General features: G+C 40.0%; 1 protein-coding gene across 2 annotated transcripts in view; it reads left to right on the top strand.

The window, feature by feature from the left end:
* The window catches only part of DIS3L2 (DIS3 like 3'-5' exoribonuclease 2), a 287,501-nt gene extending 271,373 nt beyond the window's left edge, over positions 1-16,128 (top strand). For both annotated transcript variants that reach the window (XM_075861827.1, XM_075861828.1), the window contains 7 exons: positions 7,229-7,412; positions 7,804-7,890; positions 8,653-8,800; positions 12,579-12,709; positions 12,935-13,039; positions 13,160-13,261; positions 14,828-16,128. In XM_075861827.1, coding sequence (XP_075717942.1) covers positions 7,229-7,412; positions 7,804-7,890; positions 8,653-8,800; positions 12,579-12,709; positions 12,935-13,039; positions 13,160-13,261; positions 14,828-14,926 — 856 coding nt within the window. In that variant the 3' untranslated portion in view covers positions 14,927-16,128. The remainder of the gene's footprint in view (positions 1-7,228; positions 7,413-7,803; positions 7,891-8,652; positions 8,801-12,578; positions 12,710-12,934; positions 13,040-13,159; positions 13,262-14,827) is intronic.
* Positions 16,129-25,975: the final 9,847 nt, after the last annotated feature.

The raw sequence follows: 25,975 nt of genomic DNA, 5'->3' as shown, positions 1-25,975 counted from the left end.
CGCCGGCACATACCCACGTTACAAACAGCGGTCTCCCTCTTCCATGGTGTCAGCGTGTCATCAAAGTATGTGACTGCTAGGGGCTGGAACTGTGACGACGCAGAGGAAGTAGGCCAGCCCCCTTCTTTCTCAGCCCCATCTCCGGCTGGCATTTCCCGACGCATGCGCACTCTATCAGTGAGTGGGGCGGGGATACCGGCCTATAAGGAAAAGAAGGGCATGAAGGGAACTGTAGTTTCAGAGCGCACTGAAACTGCTTGTCACGCCTACCTGAAAGTTTTGTGAGTGGCTACATCAGAAGTGGTGAGTATTGCAGAAGTTTGATTTTGTGTAGGCATAGTAGTTGTAGTAGTGTGGAGATGTGTGTATACATATTTGTGGGGGTTTTTTTTTTGTGGTCCCCGGATTACCTTTTTTCTGCATGAAGGGATGGTTTAGGAAAAATAAATGTTATTTTGTGCTTGGGATATCTTGAGACGTTTTTATACTGCAAGCAAGCTTAAAATTAAATAAAGAATACATTTAAAAATATAAAAATAATTTGAGAATGTAATGTTTGTATGTTAAATGTGATATTTAGTAATTTATCATATATACAGTCTCCTCCTCAGACCGGTTGACAAAATAATAGTTGTGCATCACACGGTGTACTACATACATAGTTTTCTCTTGCAACTTCTGAAAGTATAACATTTTCTTGTTTTGTTTTTGGTGTTATTTTTCAATTTTGGCTTTGAACTTAGTGTTACTAAAATCTTATTAAACTTTTGACATGTCATAGTGATATCTCAGAAGCTTTGATCAGTGGGGGTTCGAGCAATTAGACCATAACCAACTACTAAAGCGAAGTGGCAGTAGTGAGCGATGTGCCGCTTCGTTTCCGATCGTCTTTCCTCAGAAAGCCGAGTGAGCGGTGTACAGGTTCATTTAATTTGTTTTGGTTTGGTTAAACACTAACCAAATAAACCTGAAAATTTAGGGCTCATAGGAGTTGAGCACAATGTCCTATACCCAGCCTGTACTTCAATTAATGCTAATAGGGCTTGAATTGCGCATGCAGATTTTGACAGTTTTTTGAGCCAAACATTCGAGCCAAGAAGAAAAAGTATATTCGGAAGGACTGATATGTCTCCTCTTTTTTTTGTTCCCGCTCCTGTTTGGCTAGAAAAAAAAATGACACAAAAACTGCGTGTGTAATTCTAGATCACACGTCTAATACGCTACGGAAAACTACGCAGGGTATCAGACCTAGAACTCGCATGGAATACCGGTCGAAATACTACACCAAATTGTGGTGCAGATTTTCATCCAGAATTGTAGCTGCGAATAGAAAAGCAGAAAAATCAAATCTGTACCTCACTGGCATTTCCATAGTGGACGAGTCCCTGCTCCCCACGTCTGGTCTCCGTGCAGCCCGGCCGTTTGTGATGACACTGCAGCCTATATGACTGCTATAGCCTGTGATTGGTTGTGGCAGTCACATGGGATGAAAGCTCATCCCAGGAGGCCAGCAGCATGGAGAACAGCCAAGGGAACAAGGAGCTGCTGCTACGACAGGGAAATGTTATTTTTAGGGGGAATTCAGGAAATATCATGTATACGCTCTGTTTTTTTTCTGCACGTAAATTGACCTGCGTTGGGTATGTTAAAATCCGCTGCATGTAAATTTATCCTGCATTTCTGCTTGCGAATTGTATCTGCCTAGTTTTAAGGAAAAACGCACCAAAACTCGCAGCATGAAAACGCTCCGATTTACACATCAAAACGTGAAAACCACACCCAAAAATGCACAATTAAGTGCATTTAATACCTTCGAATTTCCTGCGGTTTTGATGCATATTTTCCTGCAGCAAAATACGCAACGGGTGCATGTAGCCTAAGGGTTCAACCTACTATCCTGTAGTGGTAATGCACAAGAGGAAAAAGTTATTAAATGGTCACTGTTTAAAGATACTGGATTCCATATAATGGCCAATGCTACTACGTTCAAAACAGCAATTTACCAAAAATGTTGTGTTTTCTGCCTGGAAAATTGCTAAAAACTGCCAGCCACTAGTTGTCTCCCTTTTGTGTATCTTGCTGTCCACTGCCTGTTGTCAAGAGTAATCCATTTGTAGAAGCTGAGATGGATTACAGGAAGTGTGGCCCGGTCCTTGCATGCATCAGTTGTGTTCCCGGTTCTAACATTGAGCCTCTTCTCTATCCACTGTTTTATTGCTCCTTTTTCTGACCACATTTACGCAATAGCACCAATTTCTAGAACATTATGCTGCATTTTTGCACTATATTTAATGTTTACATGTCGCATTTGTGCTGTGGCGGAGAGAAGGAATTTCAGACCGGGGAGGAAGGGTTTCGGCTAATCTGGCTTCCCATTGGCCAATGAATGATGCAAAGTCAGGAAAAGGCACTGCAGAACTGTATAGTAATAGAGTGAATGGAAAGAAGTACTGCCAGACGATTAGGACGCTGCGAGGGTGGAGAAGTCATGAACACAAAAAACTCCAGGAATCCTATCCGCAGCATGTAAGCAAGCAAACTATGAATTCATTTCACATTTGGCCTAAATGACCGGTACGCTTTAAGGTGCCTGATCTTTACTATTGTAAGACCTAAAAAACTTGATCAGTAAACTCAACGAATATATTTTAAATCCTGATATTTGCATCTAAGGGAAATATTTATTCGAAAGAAATATGCACAAACCATTGTACTTTCTACCACTAATGGCAAAAATACATTTATTTGTGTAGAAACCAAATATTAAATAATTTAGATTATCTCAAGAGGGTGTGTTATTCTCAGAAATCATGTGTTCTTGTGTTTGTGCTACTGCAAAAATTAAACCCTGCGAGTAAATTAAAACAAACTAGATAAAAAAAAAAATATTTTTTTTTTTATTCTTCTATAAATAGATTTGATATTAACCAGAAATATTTTAACACACTGACAGTTATTTATGGGAATATTGAAGGTCAGATGTTCTTAAAACCTAATCAACTGGCAAAAAACGTCCCTTTATCGATCAAACAAAACCGCAACTGTATCCACCTTTGTGCCTACTTCTCTGAATTCCATCCCCTAGTTCAATCGTGTCCTGCCAGTACTGGTATTTCTCTTCCATAACTGGCTTCAAGGGGGTCTAGCCTCTCTGCCCTCCTAGGCCTCTATTTCTAATATCTGTGACCACAACAGTGAGGTCTGTTAGGAGACTAGTCGCTGTGGTCACCGAGAGATAGATAACATTGGGTATGCCTACCAGCTGTTTACTTCTTCAGTCTTCTTCTTTTATTTTTTTTTGTTCGCTCTTCTCCGTTATGGCTGAGCTATAACATTGTCTTACACAGCGCTACTGTATCTTCTGGAGAGTCTCACTGCATATGTCAGCCCCCATGCTGTCCCCTGAGTTCTGTTCTGTTCAGCTTGACTGCTGGGTATAATTGTAAGCCTCCCCCCTCCAAGAGTCCTTCAGGAAGTTCATGCATTAAGTGCAAATTTTTCATTATAGCAAGTATAAAATTCTTAAAATCTACAAGTAATTAACCACCAGTGAAAGATTATAAGGTAATTGTCACACTGAAGCACAAGTTTCAATGAGGAATGTTCTTGAGATGCTTTGTAATATTTTAAATTTATTGCTAATTTCAAAATTTTAGCTTTGCTTTAGTGAGCACGGGCTCATCCAGCATACAAATATCTGGTAGATTGGTGGATGCAAGATAATAGGTTGTGCAGTCTGGAAGGAGATCTACTGTTCGTACCAAACGAAAACAAAAGATATCCAGAATGTTTTTTTTGCCATTTAATTTAGACTTCAGTTAAATCTCCAGGAACAAGCAGAACAACTTTACTCCATTACACCACAACCAACTGCCTGAAACACGCACACAAGGCAAGATACCAGAAAGCAGTTGCCTCCGTAATCAATATTTGTCAGACTAACATTTTTCCAATCTTTCTGGTTTTACTAAGCCTCTGTCTACCTTGCTCAGGGCAATTATTCACCAAGTGGGGCTCAAGGAGCCTGCACTGTCGATCGGGCAGAATACTCGTGCAGTGCTTTGCTCAATTATAGAGAGAACCATTTTGCTATTCATAGACCTACAGTCATCTCTGTGCTCTCCTTGCGCCGATTTCGATGAACCGTGCAGGGAAGGAAGAGGAAGCGAAGAGCAATAGACCTTTAGCTTCCTATCAAGGGAAAGCTGGAGCCTGTACGTAACCCTATAGACACCAGGTATTAAAATATCTACCCTAGACCCCTAAGGAACGGATACTAACCTATTAATCCCTTCAATTTTGTAGGCCACCTGGGAAGTAGATATTGGCTGCTTCAAATGCCCTAGGTCATCGGGGATATTGACATGGACTCCTTCCAAAGCCCAAGACCCACAAGGATGTTTGCATCGACCACTTCAATGCCATAGGCCACCAGGGACGTCGGAATTTACAACTGCAATGCCCTAGGCCACCGGTGATGTTGGCATTAACGTCGTTCAGTGCCCCAGACCACCATGGAGTAAAGGTCATCAATGCTGCTGAATGTTTCCTCTTGGGCCCATAAGCCTTTCGCTAAATCTTTTGGTCTTGCAAACCTTTTTGGCCCCAGCAGTAATTTCACAGTTCATGTCACACATTCTATTGCTTTGTCATTCTTGTATTTGGTCTGAACAACAATTGACTCTTTTGACCAGGTCTGCATGCTTTTATGCATTGAGTTGATGACCTAAAGAATTTGCACTACATTGTCACTATCCAAATCTGATCTTACAATATCCAATAAATAACAAGAATTTGATGTCTCCATACATTGAAAACGTAAAAGTAGCTCGCGTTCTTTTCTACCTTTTGTGATCATTTATATTTCAAAAGGTTTTAAAAAATTTTTTTTAGAATAGTTTAGGATTAACCACATTTAAGTTACATTCAACCCTCGCTAACAGATCTTTGTAGGAACCTCGCTATGTAGCTGTTCTTTCCTTCACTCTGAACGTCTAGGCAGAGTACAAGATCCGAGGAACCCCGCGTCTTCCCCTGGTTTAATGAGCGATGTAGCAGTAGAATAATTTCAAGTCTATTTAACATAACCCACTGTGTGTAACCTCTATGGGAATGTAAGAACAGATGGAGATTTCACTCTTGGCATGTTTTCTTTTCATTTTGTTAATTTACCCCATCACTGCAGGACTGCCCTCCGTGACCGCAAATAAGTTGATCCTCGCAACTGGAACGAATGAAAGTTAAATGAATTAGGGAAAAAATAAACTTTATATGCAGCAAACCAACATAGCATAGTGAAAAGCTAGAAAACTTTCTAGGAAAATGTGATATTCAGTCTGTAAAATTAGTAATTATTATGTACATGAAGAGTTATGTTCATTCTCTGATTCCTAGATAGAGTATGGATGCCCAAGTATCAATATGGGTTCTATAAACCACGCAACCTGGCACTCTGCAAGCTCCCTTCTCCGGGCAGAAAATATTATTCAGTCGTTGCTATTCCTCTTATCAGGAGCTTCACTGCCCCCTGCTGTCTGATGGTGTGTGCATCACCTCCACGTTTTATGTGCACAACATTTGGTAATAAAAGCGAATTCGTCTCTGTATGTTGAATACATTTGACCTCTAAAATCACGTATGTCTGCTATAGCAACAACATACCTTCTGACAGTGGGCAGTTTGTAGCATGAAAAGGAGTTTGCTCTTGAAAATTGTTTTTTGTAAACGTGGTCAACTTGTATGTTTTGTGTGTGAAAAAATGTGATGTGTAAAACTTCTAAAAACAAGTAGTATTCTCGTAATGGCCAATTGAGTCATGGCTTCCAACATTTTGAAATGCTAGAGGAAATTTCCTGCGCTAGTTTGTGTAAATCTCTACCTGAATGCGCTTTAGTAAAAAAATCAAAAAAGCACCTCTGTCACCAAATAGAGGCCGTATGCACGTATGATTTATTATTCTACGTTTATATAAAATAGTATACCTTCCTTTCGACATTAGGTCATAGTAAATGACTGGTGATGTTTAGGGGATTCATCACTGGGACCGTTCTCTGATGATCAGCATGGTTATGTTGTCTTGTGTGTTAGGACTATTTCTGCAGCTTTCAGTCTCGCTCTATTGTCCACTGAAATGTGTGGTTTTGGTTCATATTAGGAGATCTGAATTAGCAATTGATTTTAAGTAAAGTTTCCTCATATTGATTTATAGTAATCCATAAAGTAACAACGAAATTTGACGGCAAGTTCATAATCCACTAATTTAATAGAGATTTAGATGATGCCATATAATCACATACATTTCAAAGCTATTCTCACATAATATTTTGTTCCTGTTTTAACAAATATTTCTATTATAGAAATGTAAATATTTTGGTAACTTTGCTATAGTCTTGCTAATATTTTGTACATATGTTTAAACGGTGCCAGCGCTATACACGAAGTTTATACGTAGGGAAATGCTCTTGATGTATACGCGGACTTAGAGTTTTCAATAACTAAAAAATATGGTTCACGAATGTACATTTGGCTTTTAAAAAGTTTAAGTTCCACACTGAACATATGCCCCAAGCACAGTGTGAAATGATATAACCTTTTAGGAAGGAAATGACTATGGTAAGAAGCAACCACTAACCATGTAGACCTACAGATTATACCCTGAGCAAATTCATCTTCATACCACGAATCATTACGCAGAGATAGAAATGTATGCCAAGACCTCATGACTGTGATGCTAGAGTAAGGGTTATTGTATGCTTGTGCAAAATTAAAGAATGTTTTTGTGGTAAGAACTTATTTACGGTAAGATCTGTAGGTTTAATATAATGCAGTATAAATTTAGCCCTAGAATCTAGGGGGTCCAGTGTCTCATGGAGGAAACAAATGGGGCAGATTTACTATTCCTGCACTGCAACAGATATACTAATCATAGTGCACCATATTTATGAATGGTTTTAGACACTTTTGCGCCTTAGACGAGTGAGTGTGGCTTAGATAAAATTGGGCTTGGCTTTAAAATGTGACAAATTGTGCCAAAATTTAGACCGTAATAATAATTCTGACAGTGTGTCTACAGGTCTGTAATGGCTCCCTTTATGAAAGGAGTTGGTTTTTAACCCCTGCATTTGGAGTATGTATGAAAGACCAAATCAGTCAGTTTGCTAGTTTCGCTTCCGATTTAGATCATGGCTCCTAGATCAACCACTTATACTTGTAAATCTTTCATTTTTAGGCTGGTGGAAGAGTTCATGCTGCTTGCAAACATGGCAGCTGCTCATAAAATTTACCGCCAATTTCCGGAACTGGCACTGCTTCGCCGTCACCCTCCACCACAGACAAAGTTGCTGAATGACTTAATTGAGTTCTGTGACCAAATGGGAATTAAACTGGACTTCTCCAATTCAGGAACTTTACATGTGAGTAAAACAAATTTAAGTAAGAATTGCAGTGTGCAACTTTAATGATTCCTTTTAGGAAATAAGTTTGCAAGAAATCTTGTGAAAATTGGCAAAAACAAAATCCAAAATGTTTTTGTTTTTTTTTGCTTTTCTTGCAATGATTGATTTTTTTCCCCCCACGGGGAGCCCTAGTTTTATTCTACAAATTAAGTTTGTTTCCTGCCTTTATAGCTCAAGCAAAAGGCTACCAGAGACTGCATAGCTTTAAGGTGTATGTTAAAATTGTGTATTATGATCTGGTAAGTACGTTGTAGGTCAATCAGAAGTTAACCAGTGAATGATTGGAACAGAATCCACGTTGTGTTATACTGAAGGGCAGACTGACTCCTATCTTTATTTTTCCACGCAGAAAAGCTTGAATGATCAGTTTGGTGCAGACGAGTATTCTGCAGCACGCAAGGAAGTTCTGACCAACATGTGCTCCAGGCCTATGCAGGTAATAGACTTTATTTTGTGGCCAAAAGATATTCCAGAAATCCCTAGACACTTCTTGCTGAAGATTTGGTTTACGTTGCATCGCTTTTTGTTCACAAGGCCTATGTTCTCTCTAATTCTGTTATGGTTGAGCGTTTACTGCGCCTCCTTAACCATGGAAGTCCTATCTGATGAGGGTTTATAAAATATAAATAGCTGGGAAACCAGGTAGGATGTTTTTCTACTACTCTTCTTCTACTACTTTAGTGATTATCGGTTGGCTCACTCTTCAGTCCTTGAGGCAGTTTAGACAACATCCGCCCAATCCTTGATTCAAAATGTCCTTCTCCAAAATAATTTTTTTGCTCTGTGTTTCGATGTTGGTTTGCCGTCATCTGGTGCCACAATGCTGCTGTCGAGTTCATTCTGCTTGCTTCCAGTTAGAACATTCGTGAATTTGTACAAAAATAAACAAGACGTAAAACACTGAAAGAACATACCACAGATTATACTTCATTTCTTGACTTTTAAATTAAGGTAGTGAAGAACAGCAAATCACGTTCTGCTGTGAAAGTGGGTAAAATAAAGATGATAGAAGTGAGCACACATTTTCATTGGACTCCATATTGGCAGAATGAAAGTAGCGTTCTTTGAATATAGAAATGCTGCTAGTTTGTGATGGCCGTCTTATACGGTCATTCCTAAATAAAGTAGTGTAACTATAAGTTATTGCTTACCTAAAGCTATCACTTTATATGATTAAGAAACGTTTTATTTCCCATAGATGGCAGTGTATTTCTGCACTGGAATGCTCAAGGACGAAAACCTATTCCATCATTATGCATTGAATGTTCCTCTGTACACTCACTTCACTTCTCCCATAAGACGCTTTGCTGACATCATTGTTCACAGGCTTCTTGCTGCTGCCATAGGTGAGTTCCCTATAATTAGAGGAAACTACTATTGCGTAACACTTTTCAATGTGTAAGTGGACAGTGTGTGGGTTCATTTCCTTGCCCTTACGTTCTATATTGGGCTTCGCTCATACGATCACATGATACTTATATTGTGCTCGGCTGGTATTAAATTAGCGTTGGCATGCTCTGCTATTCTGGCCATCAAAGACCAACTAACGCAGATGTTAACAGAGCCTTAAGACACATTGGGGCCAATGCATCAAAACTGGTGCAAAGGAAAAGTGGACTAGTTGCCCATAGCAATCAATCAGATTCTACCTAATTTTTCCGAGGCCCTTTGGAAAATGCAAACTGCAGCGTGATTGGTTTCCATGGGCAACTACACCAATTAACTTTTGCACAACGTCTGCACCAATTTTTCTTAGGTGTTGTTTTAGTTCCTTTAACATTTCTGGCTATGTATTTTAAACCAAACTTGCTTTCATTTTTGGACTCTTCCACTCATATAATTTGAATTTGGGAGAAACATGTTTTCAATTTGTATACTAATGAAAGACTCGTTCTTTATAGTTTTGATATTGCAAGCGTATTTTAGAAAATGTATTTCATTACAACCAAGAAGTATCGCGTCTCTCATGGATTTATTTTATACAATTGCTATGGACACCTTTTAGGGCAAAAAATACTATTTTTATTTTATTGTATGTACTTTGCGCAAACATTTTTTTGTCCTAGGTTTTTATTAAACATTCTGACCAGATTTTGTTCTGCAGCCTGCATGTATTCCACTATATAGCAGGCTGCAGAATGCCATTCACTGTGAAATCTGTTATTCTAGCTGTCTTACTGCGCGAACTCCAGCATCTCCTGTGATCTCCTGAATGCTGATCTAAGCTGAATTGTGAAAAATCAGTTTTGATTTGATCATAATTCAGTTTAGATCGGTTTGTCTAGAATATACATTATAATATTCATTACGATTGGTCAGAAACAAACAAATCTTAATGATTATTGCTAGTTTACGATGCATGATAAACAATAGTAATATTTTATCAAAATTAATTAAGCATACATGAAATTTATCGTTAGCAGTTTAAGTAAATCACCCTCATCCGACCTTAATACCTATACCACTATAATCAAATCTGCATTCCAAAATGGAGGCATATTTACGAACATTGTACTGATGGCACGGTCCGTCCAGATACTTGTCACTGATCGTTTAAACATAGGTGTAAATATGAGAATGATCAGAAAGCAAATAATGCTAATTGTTTATTTTAGAGTGCAGAAGAATTACTAATCCCTCCCAGAAGTCTCTTTTCCAGTAGAGTTTAGGGTCTGTTCACATCAGCGTTGCCCTTCCGTTGAGGGGTTCCGTCGGAGGTTTCCGTCAGGTTAACCCCTCAACGCAAAGGAAAACGGAAACCTTCGCTTCCGTTTCCCTCAACATTGATCTCAATGGTGACGGAAACCTGGTTAATGGTTTCCGTTGTGACAGGGTTCCATTTTGTCGGAAACAATAGCGCAGTGACTGCCCCTATGACAGACTTGTGAACAAAGCTATACAACATTTTTTACATGCATTTTAGGCCCGACTTATACCTGCTCAACACACTCTTGGCCTCCATCCGGCTAATGGAGCCCTATGGACACGTTTATTGTGTAGGTTGGGAGCTTTCTGACGTACATGATAAATGTAGTTCGTAAATGTAATGTGAAAAGCCCTTTAAACAAGTAGAACTCTACAAACAAGATTTGAAATATACTTCCACAGAATATCTTTTTTATTAAGTGTTGCTGTGTGTTTCTGTTTACATGAGATATATCTATAAATGGCTTGTGGTGGGGATAAACATAAAGCATGTTATGTACACTACCGTTCAAAAGTTTAGGGTCACTTATAAATTTCCTTATTTTTGAAAGAAAAGCACAGTTTTTTTCAATGAAGATAACGTTAAATTAATCAGAAATACACTCTATACATTGTTAATGTGCTAAATGACTATTCTAGCTGCAAACGTCTGGTTTTTAATGCAATATCTACATAGGTGTATAGAGGCCCATTTCCAGCAACCATCACTCCAGTGTTCTAATGGTACATTGTGTTTGCTAACTGTGTTAGAAGGCTAATGGATGATTAGAAAACACTTGAAAACCCTTGTGCAATTATGTCAGCACCGCTGTAAACCGTTTTGCTTTTTAGAGGAGCTATAAAACTGACCTTCCTTTGAGATAGGTGAGAATCTGGAGCATTACATTTGTGGGTTCGATTAAACTCTCAAAATGGCTAGAAAAAGAGAGCTTACATGTGAAACTCGACAGTCTATTCTTGTTCTTAGAAATGAAGGCGATTCCATGCGAGAAATTGGCAAGAAACTGAAGATTTCCTACAACGGTGTGTACTACTCCCTTCAGAGGACAGCACACACAGGCTCTAACCAGAGTAGAAAGAGAAGTGGGAGGCCCCGCTGCACAACTGAGCAACAAGACAAGTACATTAGAGTCTCTAGTTTGAGAAATAGACGCCTCACAGGTCCTCAACTGGAAGCTTCATTAAATAGTACCCGCAAAACCCCAGTGTCCACGTCTATAGTGAAGAGGCGACTCCGGGATGCTGGCCTTCAGGGCAGAGTGGCAAAGAAAAAGCCATATCTGAGACTGGCTAATAAAAGGAAAAGATTAATATGGGCAAAAGGACACAGACATTGGACAGAGGAAGATTGGAAAAAAAAGTGTTCTGGACAGACGAATCGAAGTTTGAGGTGTTTGGATCACACAGAAGAACATTTGTGAGACGCAGAACAACTGAAAAGATGCTGGATGAGTGCCTGACGCCATCTGTCAAGCATGGTGGAGGTAATGTGATGGTCCTGGGTTGCTTTGGTGCTTTTAAAGTGGGAGATTTGTACAAGGTAAAAGGGATTTTGAATAAGGAAGGCTATCACTCCATTTTGCAATGCCATGCCATACCCTGTGGACATCGCTTGATTGGAGCCAATTTCATCCTACAACGGGACAATGACCCAAAGCACACCTCCAAATTATGCAAGAACTATTTAGGGAAGAAGCAGGCAGCTGGTATTCTATCTGTAATGGAGTGGCCAGCGCAGTCACCAGATCTCAACCCCATAGAGCTGTTGTGGGAGCAGCTTGACCGTATGGTACGCAAGAAGTGCCCATCAAGCCAATCCAACTTGTGGGAGGGGCTTCTGGAAGCATGGGGTGAAATTTCTCCCGATTACCTCAGCAAATTAACAGCTAGAATGCCAAAGGTCTGCAATGCTGTAATTGCTGCAAATGGAGCATTCTTTGACGAAAGCAAAGTTTGAAGGAGAAAATTATTATTTCAAATAAAAATCATTATTTCTAACCTTGTCAATGTCTTGACTATATTTTCTAGTCATTTTGAAACTCATTTGATAAATATAAGTGTGAGTTTTAATGGAAAACGCAAAATTGTTTGGGTGACCCCAAACTTTTGAACGGTAGTGTACATAAAATAATTAACTTTGTAAATACTTTGCTTTATTTATTGTTATAATACTGAGTTTCAGCCTGTATTATAGTCCAGAGCTGCGTTCACAATACTGCAGGCTTCAGAGCTGCACATAGTGTGGTGTGGTGATTCTGGGAAGTGTATTTTACGCCAGGCACCATATTTGCACTGTACAGTAATCTGATGTAGAAGAAACAAAGCCCCAGAATGCAGTGAAGCACAGCACATTATAGGAGCTCAGCCAGATGTGGTAGGAAAAAGCGATATAATGAATTTAATTGATTTTTATTTTAGGTCGCGGACCGCCACTGAAAATGCCTCAAGAAGCCGTACAGAAACAGGCAGACCACTGTAATGATCGCAAAACTGCATCCAAGAGGGTTCAGGAGCTGAGTGCAGATCTATTTTTCTCTGTATTTGTGAAGGTGAGACACGGCAACTGAATAATTATAAAATATCAGAAAGTAGTAACTGATTTCTTGCAGCAAAATGCACAAATTCTCAGTTCAAATATTTCACATCAATTGCCTATTAAAATATTAACGGTCTAAAAAGAAAACCTAACATATTTTACTTATTCATACTATTTTTCTGCATGAAAAAGAGGATTTGTGTGACTTTTCTGCTCTTGCCATTTCCACTTTCTGCAGGAGTGCGGCCCATTGGAGTCTGAAGCCATGGTTATGGGGGTCTTAAATGAAGCCTTTGATGTGTTGGTCCTGAGATTTGGTGTCCAGAAGCGGATTTATTGTAATGTAAGCTGGTTGACTAATGAATAAAATAAGTTGAAGATCATACATTGTTTATGAATACAACTTCAAGCTGCTGGTATTGGATGACGCCCCTAACAGACTGGTCTCTTGTGTCCCATTTAGGCTTTACCTCTCCAGGGCTCACATTTCCAACAGGTGGGGAAGAAGCCTGAATTGACACTTGTGTGGAGTCCAGAACATGCTGGTGATGAACCAGTTCAACAGGTTAGCAGGACGGGGTGCAATTGTTGGTTAGGGCCGAGTATCAAGCTCACAATTTAGTAAAATTCCTTTTCGTTATTTTATGGCATTGGCAAACGTTTTCGTCCATCAATCATGTCATAAAGGAGGCTTAAGTCAGATGTAGTTGCATAAAGGGCGCAGCAATGCATTAATATGAGGAAATAACGGATTTTGAGTGACTGATGATTGCGTGTTGTAGTGAATATTTTGGGATACGTGGTTCAAAGTGTATTGGCACATATTGACACCAACAGAACAGCACAGTATGTTCATGTACAGGTACATTGGAGACCTTTATTTTATAAGTAACCTGTCCAACAAAACAGCACTAAATTTAAAAAAAATTTTGTAAGTTTAGTAGTACACAAAAAATAGACGTACGAGGAAAAAACGGTGGGGGGACAGTGTCGAACTGAAGATAAAGTTGTCCCAGAGAACAAGATTTGGAAACCATAAGATTCCTTGAATATGAGCCACGGTTACCATAAGCATTTGTCAACCAGCATCCCCAGACTTTATTTTTGTCATACATTGTATATTGCAAATCTCAGAGAGCCATTCCGTCAGGGTCTGGGCTGTGCTTGATTTGTATTTCTCTAAAAGATTTTGTCATTTTTCACAACTCTACAGTAGGACAGGTTAATGATTTGCCAATCACAACCAGCCATGGCGGTGGTTAATGAGACTTAAGTCCATCTGTCTCATTATCTTAGTTTATCTCCCTGGCCTTTGTCTGTTTTTCTTGATACCATACATAGAATGCTGAAGGGCAACTGTGATAGTGTGCTCAGTAGAAAGGAGCTTTGATTGTTTCATTTTTGCTTAACTTACAGTATTTGTGATACTTGGATTCATGCCTTTAGGGATCGGCTTTTTAATAGCAACAGCTAATAAAGAATGCTCTGAATATGTTTTGATTGGACTATAATAAATGAGCTATTTAATATACTTTATAACCTAGTGCAACCCATATACGGTATAACGTGGTACAAGTAACTGTACACCCCATATACGGCCTAACCAAGTACACCCCATATACGGCCTAACCAAGTACACCCCATATACGGCCTAACCAAGTACACCCCATATACGGCCTAACCAAGTACACCCCATATACGGCCTAACCAAGTACACCCCATATACGGCCTAACCAAGTACACCCCATATACGGCCTAACCTAGTACAACCCCACCACCATTCTCCTCCTTGCAGCAGCATGCCCAGAAGCCACACTTGGAATATACATATATATATATATATATATATATATATATATATATATATATATATATATAAAACTCATAACTGTTGACCCCCAATTGTCACACATTTCCATTCTTTTATATGTCCATCGAGACTAAATGGATGTTTTTTTGACATCTTTAAAATCTTTCTTTATAGAGCTGCAGTAAGAAGTTGACTTTATAAACACTCTATTCTCTTTCTATTGAAATACATGTGCTGCCGAATACGTTGGTGCTGTATAAAGAGCGCTATTATATATATTATGAGACAGGATTAATTGTAGAATTTTTTTTCTTCCCATAGGTAATTAGCATCTTCACGCTATTAGAAGTGGTTCTGAAGTCGGATAATGTGCCTTTGAAGTATACAGCGGTACTAAAAAGACCTGGGGCTGTAAACTGAGCTCTGGACCATGAACGACACTTCAGGGCATTGTATGAGAAGGAACGATTACCGCATCTCCTAAACCAAGGCTTGTTTTAATCATCAATGCAATAGCCAAAGTAGGAAATTGGCTGAATCCTTTTTGAACGTGCAGTGATGTGCTATATACTGGTCAAGAAGCGCACAATATGATGTTTTAGGACTATTGCTTTGTTTTATTTTCCATTGTTTTAATTGCCCAGTTAGTTTTTATTTGACATTTATTTGTGGATGACAGGATGGGCATGGACTGAATTCTTTCTGGCATAACGTAAAGGCCATGTCTGCTTTCACAATTTTTTTATTTTTATTTTTTTTAATATTTAGTTCAATTGCATCTATAAAGGAGAAAATACACCACTTTGTAAATAGACTTAATGACATAACCCCATTCATTTTTTTTGTGTATAGCTCCTATGTGAACCTATGTGTTAACAATCCTGGGTAGTCTGAGCCTGCAATTGTACTTCTATCAGTCCACTTCTTCTTACTAACCTACCAAATGTGTGCTAGCTAGAAGCAGAAGACAGGTGGAAGGGAGTATAATTGCAGGATCCGAATACAGGGTTTGTTAGTTAGTCTTAGAAATGGAGACACATATGTTTGCGTAAGAGCTGTAGACACAAAACGAAATGAGATACTTAATTAAGACTTTTTACAAAGTTGGTTTGTTTTTTTAATTTTAGCTGCATTGGAACTATTAAAAAATGGCTTTGATGGTGGACAGAGTATTTAAGCTTTACGATTCCACAAATTATTGGGATAAAGGGAATTCTTTTCCCGTATTCATGGAATGTACATGAGGGAAAATGTGATTTGGGAATTTATTACAATTTTTAGATTTTTTTTAATGTTTGATTTGTATATGAGTTAGCTCCAGATTTTAACAAAATGTTTACATTTCTTAAGGAGTTTTATTTTGCACTATAACTTTTACTGTGCCCTTTTTTTGTTTTATTTTATGCCGTTTTATTTCTTTTATTAAATTATTAGTAGCAGTCTCACAATTGGACATGTTATCTTATGTGACTACTCGTGTGCACCAGAACCATGGTCTTTGTGTCTTCAGTATGTATACAATGCCTGGAGCTCCTGCTTTATAACCCAACAGTAAAGTGTAAATTCTGCATTCTCCTGGCTGATATCTCTAATCCACAATCCAATAAAATGATCTGCCATAATGATGTTTGTCCTCTCGTGTCTCTGTATCTCTCCGTGAAGGACTTCTCATGATTACATAACACATTATATAACATGTCATCTGAACAATAATATTTGGGGCACGCTAACCTCAGATTACTGGATACAAGACGGTACTAATGATTCATTAGAAACATCAATAATGGACATGGGTTAATAAATCCATTTGATTAAATGAAACAATGATTCACTTCAACATCCTGCCCATAGAATATAATGAGCAAATTTATTTGTCAACATAAGCAATGTGAAAAATAGCACCTAAAAAAAAATGCAGGTAGTAAAAGGCACTACTCGCAAAATAAAACCCCACCAAAAGTACCATAAAGAAACGCATGTACCATTTTTTTTTAATAAAAGAAACCAGCCTTGGTTTTTTCTTTCTTTGGCCAAAAAAATGCAGCACAAAAAGTCTTTTGTGAAGAAAGCCTTAGGGTATGTTCACACAGGGCGGATACGCTGGTTAAAAGTACACAGCGTATCGGCAGGGAAAACCGTACCAAATGGTGGTGCAGTTGTTCGGGCGGAATTTATGCTGCATAGAGCAGCGCTAGGGAAAAAAAAAACATACTTACCCAGGTCATAGTCATGGCGACGCGTCCCTCTGTTGTTCGAGAAGTCCGGCCTCCTGGGATGACTCTCTATCTCAGGTGACCGCTGCAGCCTATGATTGGCTGCAGCAGTACATGGAATGAAACATCATTCCAGCAGGCTGCCCTGGGATTGCGATTTTTGCAATCGCAGCTTCTCCGCCGCAAAAATTGCAACATTTGTGATTTATTGCGGCTTTTGCCTCTCCATTGATTTCAATGGGAAAACCCCACAACAATAGACTAGCGATTCCGCAGCATAAATTGACATTCTCCAAGTTAAAAAAAAACGCACTGCAGGTCAAATTATGAACGGTGTTTCAACTCATTTTTTTACGCAGTATGTGAATAATATTTGTCCAAATCTCATCCACTCTGCTGCCACTATATTACGCTATGAATTTTCCGCAATTAAATAAGTTTGGGGAAAATCCGCAGTATTTACGATATGTGTGAACATACCCTAACAATTACGTTCTATAAACTTATCTATGCCTTTTTAATTATCCGGTATATTTAATAATCTGGCACCTATTAGAGCCTAGTGTTGCTATATTAAAGGAATTTTGCTTTAAATCAGATTGTTTTTTTTTATTGATACTTATTGTGACCAAAAAAAAGTAGTAGAACGTAAGCCATCTCCTCCTGCAGGGGATAAATCAAGATGTAAGCATCCATTAAGGCAGGTGAAGTAGTCCTAAAAACAATAAGAAACATCCATGAAAAAGGGGTGGTCCATTCAATAGGCAATCTGCTGTATCTGGAGAGACTTTGCATGTTAAAAGGTCTACACACTGACATCAGTAGTTACAGCAATCACCATTAGTGAGAACAAAGCATTGCGAACATAGATAAAAGTACAAGATCCACAATACAAACACACTTAAACCCGTAGATGTAAAATTCACAAGAGGAGCGAGTGTGCAGAAGTTACCTGAAGGAAAACTAGGGTCGCTATCCATGATCCCTATCCAGTGATCGACTTATTGATTTTTTAATTACATTCAGACATTGTCCGGGACCAGTTCAATCCAGAGAATAGCTAACAACTTCTTAGCCTGGTACAGCTTTTGTGATACACAATTATCTCTGAAGTCATCATGAGGCATTTTCCAGGAGCTCCAGGATGTATTCCTTGGGTTTAGAAGTGAGATGTGGGGCAGATTTACTATTTAAAATATGTCAGAATAGTGCACCACATTTACCATGTCTAAGGTTATGTTCACACGCAGTGTTTTCAGGCGTATTTTGGGGCGTTTATGCCTCGAAAAACGCCTGAAAAAACGGAAGCTGAATGCCTACAAACATCTGCCCATTGAAATAAATGGAAATACAGCATTTAGTTCATATGGCTCGTCTTTTTACGCCTCTGTTTTAAAAACGGAGCGTAAAGAGACGCTCCATAAAAAGTAGCACGTCCCTTCTTGAAGCGTGTTTTGGAGCTGATTTTCCATTGAACGCTATGAAAAATGTCTCAAAAAAACGCCTCAAAAGAAGCTCCAAATTAAAAGAAGCTTAATTTTCAGCTTCAAAAACGCCTGAAAATCATAGGCTGTTTTCTCTGAAAACAGCTCCGTATTTTCAGACGTTTTTTAGTAAGCGTGTGAACATACCCTAAATCTTACAGTATTTGTAAATCTGCCCAGTGTGTATTTGCAATACGCTTGTCCAATGGGTGCCTAAAACCAGGGGCGTAGCTAGTGGGCAGGCGGGGCATGTGCCCCGGGCACAACTAGGTGGTAGGGAAGGGGGGAAGCTGCAGGGCAGCTGATCGCTGCTGATAGGTGCCCTGTATGTCAAACATCTGCAGCAGCGATCAGCTTTAGGAAGAGCTAGGAGTTCATGCAGCAGCTTTCTGACTGGGGTCTGTGACGGCCAGAGAGTGGACCAGTCCTGTCACCTGAGCTCACGCCAGTGACATGGTCAGGTGAACGGACTGGTCCACTCCTAGGCTGTCACCGACCCTAGTCTGAAGAAACTGCCGCTGCCTGCGCCGTATAACCTCCACGGCTCCTCCTGTAGGTCACATCAGGCAGAGCGGAGAGTGGTAGCGGTAGGCTACTGCTCGCCGCTCTGTTTACAGTGTGGCGCGAAGTACAGGGGGGGGGGGGGGGAGTGTGGTACTATTTAAGAGGGGGGGGAAATGTGGCACTATTTACAAGGAGCAGTGGGCTGTGTGTGGCACTATCTACAAGGGGGAGTGTGCTGCTATCTACAAGGGGGAGTGTGCTGCTATCTACAAGGGGGAGTGTGCTGCTATCTACAAGGGGGAGTGTGCTGCTATCTACAAGGGGGAGTGTGCTGCTATCTACAAGGGGGAGTGTGCTGCTATCTACAAGGGGGAGTGTGCTGCTATCTACAAGGGGGAGTGTGCTGCTATCTACAAGGGGGAGTGTGCTGCTATCTACAAGGGGGAGTGTGCTGCTATCTACAAGGGGGAGTGTGCTGCTATCTACAAGGGGGAGTGTGCTGCTATCTACAAGGGGGAGTGTGCTGCTATCTACAAGGGGGAGTGTGCTGCTATCTACAAGGGGGAGTGTGCTGCTATCTACAAGGGGGAGTGTGCTGCTATCTACAAGGGGGAGTGTGCTGCTATCTACAAGGGGGAGTGTGCTGCTATCTACAAGGGGGAGTGTGCTGCTATCTACAAGGGGGAGTGTGCTGCTATCTACAAGGGGGAGTGTGCTGCTATCTACAAGGGGGAGTGTGCTGCTATCTACAAGGGGGAGTGTGCTGCTATCTACAAGGGGGAGTGTGCTGCTATCTACAAGGGGGAGTGTGCTGCTATCTACAAGGGGGAGTGTGCTGCTATCTACAAGGGGGAGTGTGCTGCTATCTACAAGGGGGAGTGTGCTGCTATCTACAAGGGGGAGTGTGCTGCTATCTACAAGGGGGAGTGTGCTGCTATCTACAAGGGGGAGTGTGCTGCTATCTACAAGGGGGAGTGTGCTGCTATCTACAAGGGGGAGTGTGCTGCTATCTACAAGGGGGAGTGTGCTGCTATCTACAAGGGGGAGTGTGCTGCTATCTACAAGGGGGAGTGTGCTGCTATCTACAAGGGGGAGTGTGCTGCTATCTACAAGGGGGAGTGTGCTGCTAGCTACAAGGGGGAGTGTGCTGCTAGCTACAAGGGGGAGTGTGCTGCTAGCTACAAGGGGGAGTGTGCTGCTAGCTACAAGGGGGAGTGTGCTGCTAGCTACAAGGGGGAGTGTGCTGCTAGCTACAAGGGGGAGTGTGCTGCTAGCTACAAGGGGGAGTGTGCTGCTAGCTACAAGGGGGAGTGTGCTGCTAGCTACAAGGGGGAGTGTGCGGCTATCTACAAGGGGGAGTGTGCGGCTATCTACAAGGGGGAGTGTGCGGCTATCTACAAGGGGGAGTGTGCGGCTATCTACAAGGGGGAGTGTGCGGCGCGATCTACAAGGGGGAGTGTGCGGCTCTATCTACAAAGGGGATGTGTGCGGCACCATCTCCAAGGGGGATGTGTTTGACGCTATCTATAACAGGGTGGCTGTGTGGCGTTAACTACAAGGGGGGGGGGTTGTTTGTGGTCTCTTTAATTTATTTTCTTTATTTTTGTTAACTACGTTATATAACTATATCGCTTGTAAAATTTAGAAATGCTTTCATGTTCCAGTTACATTAAAAAAATTACACCTCATTGATTGGTAGAGAAAGCAAACTTGGCGAGTGGGAAGGAGATGTCGGGAAAGAAGTTTGGGGGGGTGCCAATCTGAATCTTTGCCTCAGGTGCAGGAGAACCTAGCTACGCCTCTGCATGAAACTGCCTTTCCATTGCACGTACATCCTCTTTTCCACACTCTGGAAAGGTGGAGTCAGGTTGCACCCCAATCTTATGTAGAAGAACCAGTGTCTTCTACACCCTCCGCAACAAAGTTAAGAGAATCTCAGGACTTCATTAGTAATGGACCCTACATCTGCCTCCCATTAATAGTTACATTGTTGATAGAACGGTGTCTTTTTTCAACCTTATCAAGTCCCAACCTATAATCCTACCGTGTTAATCCAGAGGAAGGCAAAACCCCCATGAGGTTGATTCCAATTGCCTCCATTAGGTAAAAAATTCCTCCCTGACTCCAAATATGGCAATCCAAATAAATCCCTGGATTAACGTCCGATCTCCAGAATCTAGTACTTATAACTTGTAATATTAAATATTTTAGGAAAGGCATCAAGACCCTTCTTGAACTCGTTGAAAGAATCCCTTTCTGTGATGGTGGTGAAACCTTTTTTCCTCTAGACGAAAATGATGTCCCCTTGTCCTACAGGCCTAGGTGTAAAAAGATCATTAGAAAGATCTCTGTACTGTACGTTATATATTTGTACATTGTAATTAGATCAGCCCTAAGCCGTCTTTTTCATAAACTGAATAGCCCCAAGTTTGACAACCTTTGTACTGCAATCTGCCCAATCCTTTAATTACCTTGTTCACTCTTCTTTGCACCCGGTCTAGATCAGCCATGTCCTTTTTATACGCAGGTGCCCAAAATTGTACAAAATATTCCATATGTGGTCTGACTAGCGATTTGTATAGAGGCAAAACTATGTTCTTGTCATGAGCATCTATGCCTCTTTTTTTTTTTTTTTTTTTTTTTTTGCCTTGGCAGCAGCTGCCTGGCGCTGGTTGCTAAAGGTAAACGTACTGTCCACCAATATCCCCAAATCTTTATCAGTAGCAGTGTTACCCAGTGTTTCACCATTTAATGCATAATTGTAAAAAAAAAAATCCTTGGCCCAAGCGCATAACTTTACATTTATCCACAAAAAAGCATAATTTGCCATTTCTCTGCCGAGAACATCCAGCTTCCCCAAATCCCTCTGTAGTATTATATTCTCCTCTGTGTTGATTACTTTACAGAGCTTAGTATCCTCTGCAAATATTGAAATTATACTCTGTAAACTCTCTTTTTACAAGGTCATTTATAATCTTATTAAAAAGGGGGCCGAATACTGACCCATGTGGGACCCCACTAGTAACTGTTACCCACTCTGAGGATGTACCATTAATAACCACCCTCTGTTTTACACATTACACATAATTCACCCCAGTCCCAGCATTTTAATTTTATATACCAACTTTTTATGCGGCACAGTATCAAACGCCTTTGAAAATTCTAGATACACCACATCCACAGCCTTACCCAGGTCCAGTCTAGAACTTACCTCCTAATAGAAGCTGATCAGATTGGTTTGACAGGACCGATCCCTCATAAACCCATGCTGATGCTGCGTTAACCGTTTATTTGCATTGAGATACTCGCGAATAGCATCTCCTAGATAACCCGTAAACATTTTACCCACAATGGAGGTTAAACTTACAGGTCTATAGTTTCCGGGCTCACGTTTTGACACCTTTTTGCATATTGGCACCACATTGGCTATGCGCCAGTCCAGTGAACGGACCCAGTCACGATAGAATCCTTAAACATCAGAAATAAGGGTCTGTCTATCACGGTTTTTTAATTTAATTTTTTTTCTGCTTTTACTATTTTCACTATAAAAGCACATTTCATGAGAAAAATAGTTTTTATGTCGTCGCATTCCAAGATCCATAACTTCTTTCTATTTTGCTGTCGATATTAGCCGTATAAGTGCTTGTTTTTGGTGGGACGAGTCATATTATTTTTAATCCATTTTGGGGTACAAATAAATTATTAGTTAACTCCCATTATATTTTTTGGGGACGAATAGAAAAAAAATTCATTCTGCCGTTGTTTTTTTCCTGTGTTTCGTCTTAGTCTGGATTCACATGAGCATGTTCGGTCCGTAAAGGACGGAACGTATTTCGGCCGCAAGTCCCGGACCAGTCACACTGCAGGGTGCCGGGCTCCTAGCATCATAGTTATGTACGACGCTAGGAGTCCCTGCCTCTTCGTGGAACTACTGTCCTGTTCTGAAAACATGATTACAGTACGGGACAGTTGTCCCGCAGCGAGGCAGGGACTTCTATCGTCGTACATAATGAATAAACCCTCACACAGCTCCGGTGCAGAAAAAATAAAAAAAGTTCTGGCTCTCAGAATATGGTGATGCAAAATGTGCAGATAAGATCGGGCGCCATTTATCAGTGCGACACCGGCCACATATCTGCGGATTATTATTTATTTACTGCATTATTCTACCCTCTTATTATACCCTGATGTACCCCGCACAGATAACATATGCCCCCACATTATAAACTGAAACACCAGTAAAACCCCAAACAGAACAACTACCAAGCTACATCTGCGCCCCAAAAGCCAAATGGTGCTCCCTCCCTTCTGAACCCTGCAGCGTGCCTAAACACCAGTTTACATCCACAGATATGGCATCGCCATACCTGGGAGAACCCGGTTAATATTTTTAGGTATTTGTCTTCAGTGGCACAAACTAGGCATAACATGTAGTGCACTAAAATGGCATATGAGTGGAAAATTGTAATTTTCACTCTGCACCCTCCGCTGCACATTAACCCCTTCGCGCACCACAACATAGCATGTCTTAGTGTGGGGGGTGATGTATGGAGCGCCTCATGTGAAAAATAAAGAATTTAAAACTGCAAAATCGCTGTTTTTTGGTCACCTTCGTTCTACCTAAAAATTTTATAAAAAGTGCTCAAAAAGTTGTATGTACCAAAAAATGGTACCAATAAAAACGACCGCTCGTCCCTCAAAAAATAAGCCCTCATACCGCTCTATTGACTGAAAAATAAAAAAGTTATGGCTCTTGGAACGTGGGGAGGAAAAAACTAAAAAGGAAAAGAAAAAATGGATCAGTCCAGAAAGGGTTAATTACTTTCTAATGAAAAACCATTTATGACCACACGTGGGGTTTAGCCGTACTCGGGAGAAATTGCTTTACAAATGTTGGGCAGCTTTTTCCCCCTTTATCCTTTGTGAAATTGAAAAAATGCAACATTTTAGTGGAAGATATGTTGATATTCATTTTCACGGCCTAATTCTAAGGGTATGTGCACACGGTAGCAGGCTTTTACGTCTGAAAAGACAGACTGTTTTCAGGAGAAAACAGCTGCCCCGTTTTAGACGTAAATGCTCCTCCTCACATTTTGCGAGGCTTCTCTGACAGCCGTAAATTTTGAGCTGTGCTTCATTGAGTTCAATGAAGAACGGCTCAAATTACGTCTGAAAGAAGTGTCCTGCACTTCTGTTGACGAGGCTGTATTTTTACGCGTCATAGTTTGACAGCTGTCAAACGACAACGCGTAAATGACAGGTTGTCTGCACAGTACGTTGGCAAACCCATTCAAATGAATGGGCAGATGTTTGCCGACGTATTGTAGCCCTATTTTCAGAAGTAAAACGAGGCATAATACGCCTCGTTTACGTCTGAAAATAGGTTGTGTGAACCCAGCCTAATAAATCCTGCAAAAGACTTGTGGAGTCTAATTGCCCACTATATCCCTAGATAGATGCTTTAAGTGGTGTGATTTCCACTTTTGGGGGGTTTCCACTGTTTTGCCCTCTCAGGGGCTTTGCAAATGCGACATGGCACCCAAAAACCATTTCAGATAAATTTGAGCTCCAAAAGCCAAATAGCGCTCCTTCCCTTCTGAGCCTTGCTGTGGGTCCAAACAGCAGTTTATTACCACATATGGCATATTTCCGTAATTGGGAGAAATTGTTTTACATATGTTGGGGTGTTTTTTCTCTTTTATTCCTTGAAAAAATAAAAAATTACGTTTTTTCAGAAAAAAAGTAGATTTTCATCTTCACATACTAATTCAAATAAATTTAGCAAAAAAACTGTGGGTTCAAAATGCTAACTATACCCCTAGTTAAATTCCCTGAGGGGTGTAGTTTCTAAAATGAGGTAACTTTTGGGGGTCTTTGTTTTGGCCCCACAAGACCTCTTCAAACCTGACATGGTACCTAAAATATATGCTAAAAAAAAAAAAGGAGGCCCCAAAATCCACTAGGTGCGCCTTTACTTCTGAGGCCGGTGTTTCAGTAAATTAGCGCACTAGGGCCACATGTGGGATATTTCTAAAAACTGCAGAATCTGGGCAATAAAAATAAGTTAAATTTCTCGGGTAAAACCTTCTGTGGTATAGAAAAATATGTATTACAAATGAATTTTGTAAAAAAAAAAATGAAATTTGTAACTTTCACCTCTAGATTGCTTTAATTCCTGTGAAATGCCTAAAGGGTTAAAACACTTTCTGAATGCTGTTTTGAATACTTTGAGGGGTGCAGTTTTCAAAATGGGGTGATTTATGGGGACTTTCTAATATATAAGGCCCTCAAAGCCACTTCAGAACTGAACTGGTCCTTGTAAAAATCGCCTTTTGAAATTTTCTTGAAAATATGAGAAATCGCTGCTAAAGTTCTAAGTCTTGTAACGTCCTAGAAAAATAAAAGAATGTTCAAGAAACGATGCCAAACTAAAGTAGCCATATGGGAAATGTTAACTAGTAACTATTTTGTGTGGTATTACTATCTGTTTTACAAGCAGATACATTTAAATTTTAGAAAAATGCAAATTTTTGCAAATTTTCTCCAAATCTTGGTGTTTTTTACAAATAAATATTGAATTTATCAACCAAATTTTTTCACTAACCTAAAGTACAATATGTCACGAGAAAACAATCTCAGAATCGCTTGGATAGGTAAAAGCATTCCAGAGTTATTACCACATAAAGTGACACATGTCAGATTTGAAAAATCGGCTTCGTCCTGAAGTCCAAAACAGGCTCAGTCCTGAAGGGGTTAAGAAACTAATTAGCATAAATCTAAAATTGTTCATAACTTGGTCAAAAATTATAGTTTTTCAAAATAAAAACCACTGTTATCTACATTACAGCACCGATCAGATTATGTAGGAGATGGGGCACTTATAATCTGGTGACAGAGCCTCTTGGCGAAGTTCCAGTTATTTCAATGCTCGCCAAAAAAGTTTATATAATTTATTGATTAACTTTTATTTACCCCAAAATGGAGCCATTAAAAAATACAACTTGTCCTGCAAAAAACATGGTTATGTCTACAGAAAAACATAAGTTACGGTTTTTGAAATGTGATGATCAAAAAAGGCTAGTCACTAAAGGGTTAAAATGGTTTTCTGGGATGTTATTTTTTTTTATCAGGGGCTTCAAATTAAATAAATAAACCAGAGAAGCAATACTTACTATCCTTGCCCCCTGCGATCCAGTGCTGTCGCTGTTGCACGTATTATGTAACCGCTGCAGCCAATCAAAGGGCTCAGTGGTGATGAATCATATTTC

Source organism: Rhinoderma darwinii, chromosome 4, assembly GCF_050947455.1.
Source record: "Rhinoderma darwinii isolate aRhiDar2 chromosome 4, aRhiDar2.hap1, whole genome shotgun sequence".
NCBI classification, from domain to species: Eukaryota; Metazoa; Chordata; class Amphibia; order Anura; family Rhinodermatidae; genus Rhinoderma; species Rhinoderma darwinii.
This window is presented reverse-complemented; position numbering and strand designations above follow the sequence as displayed.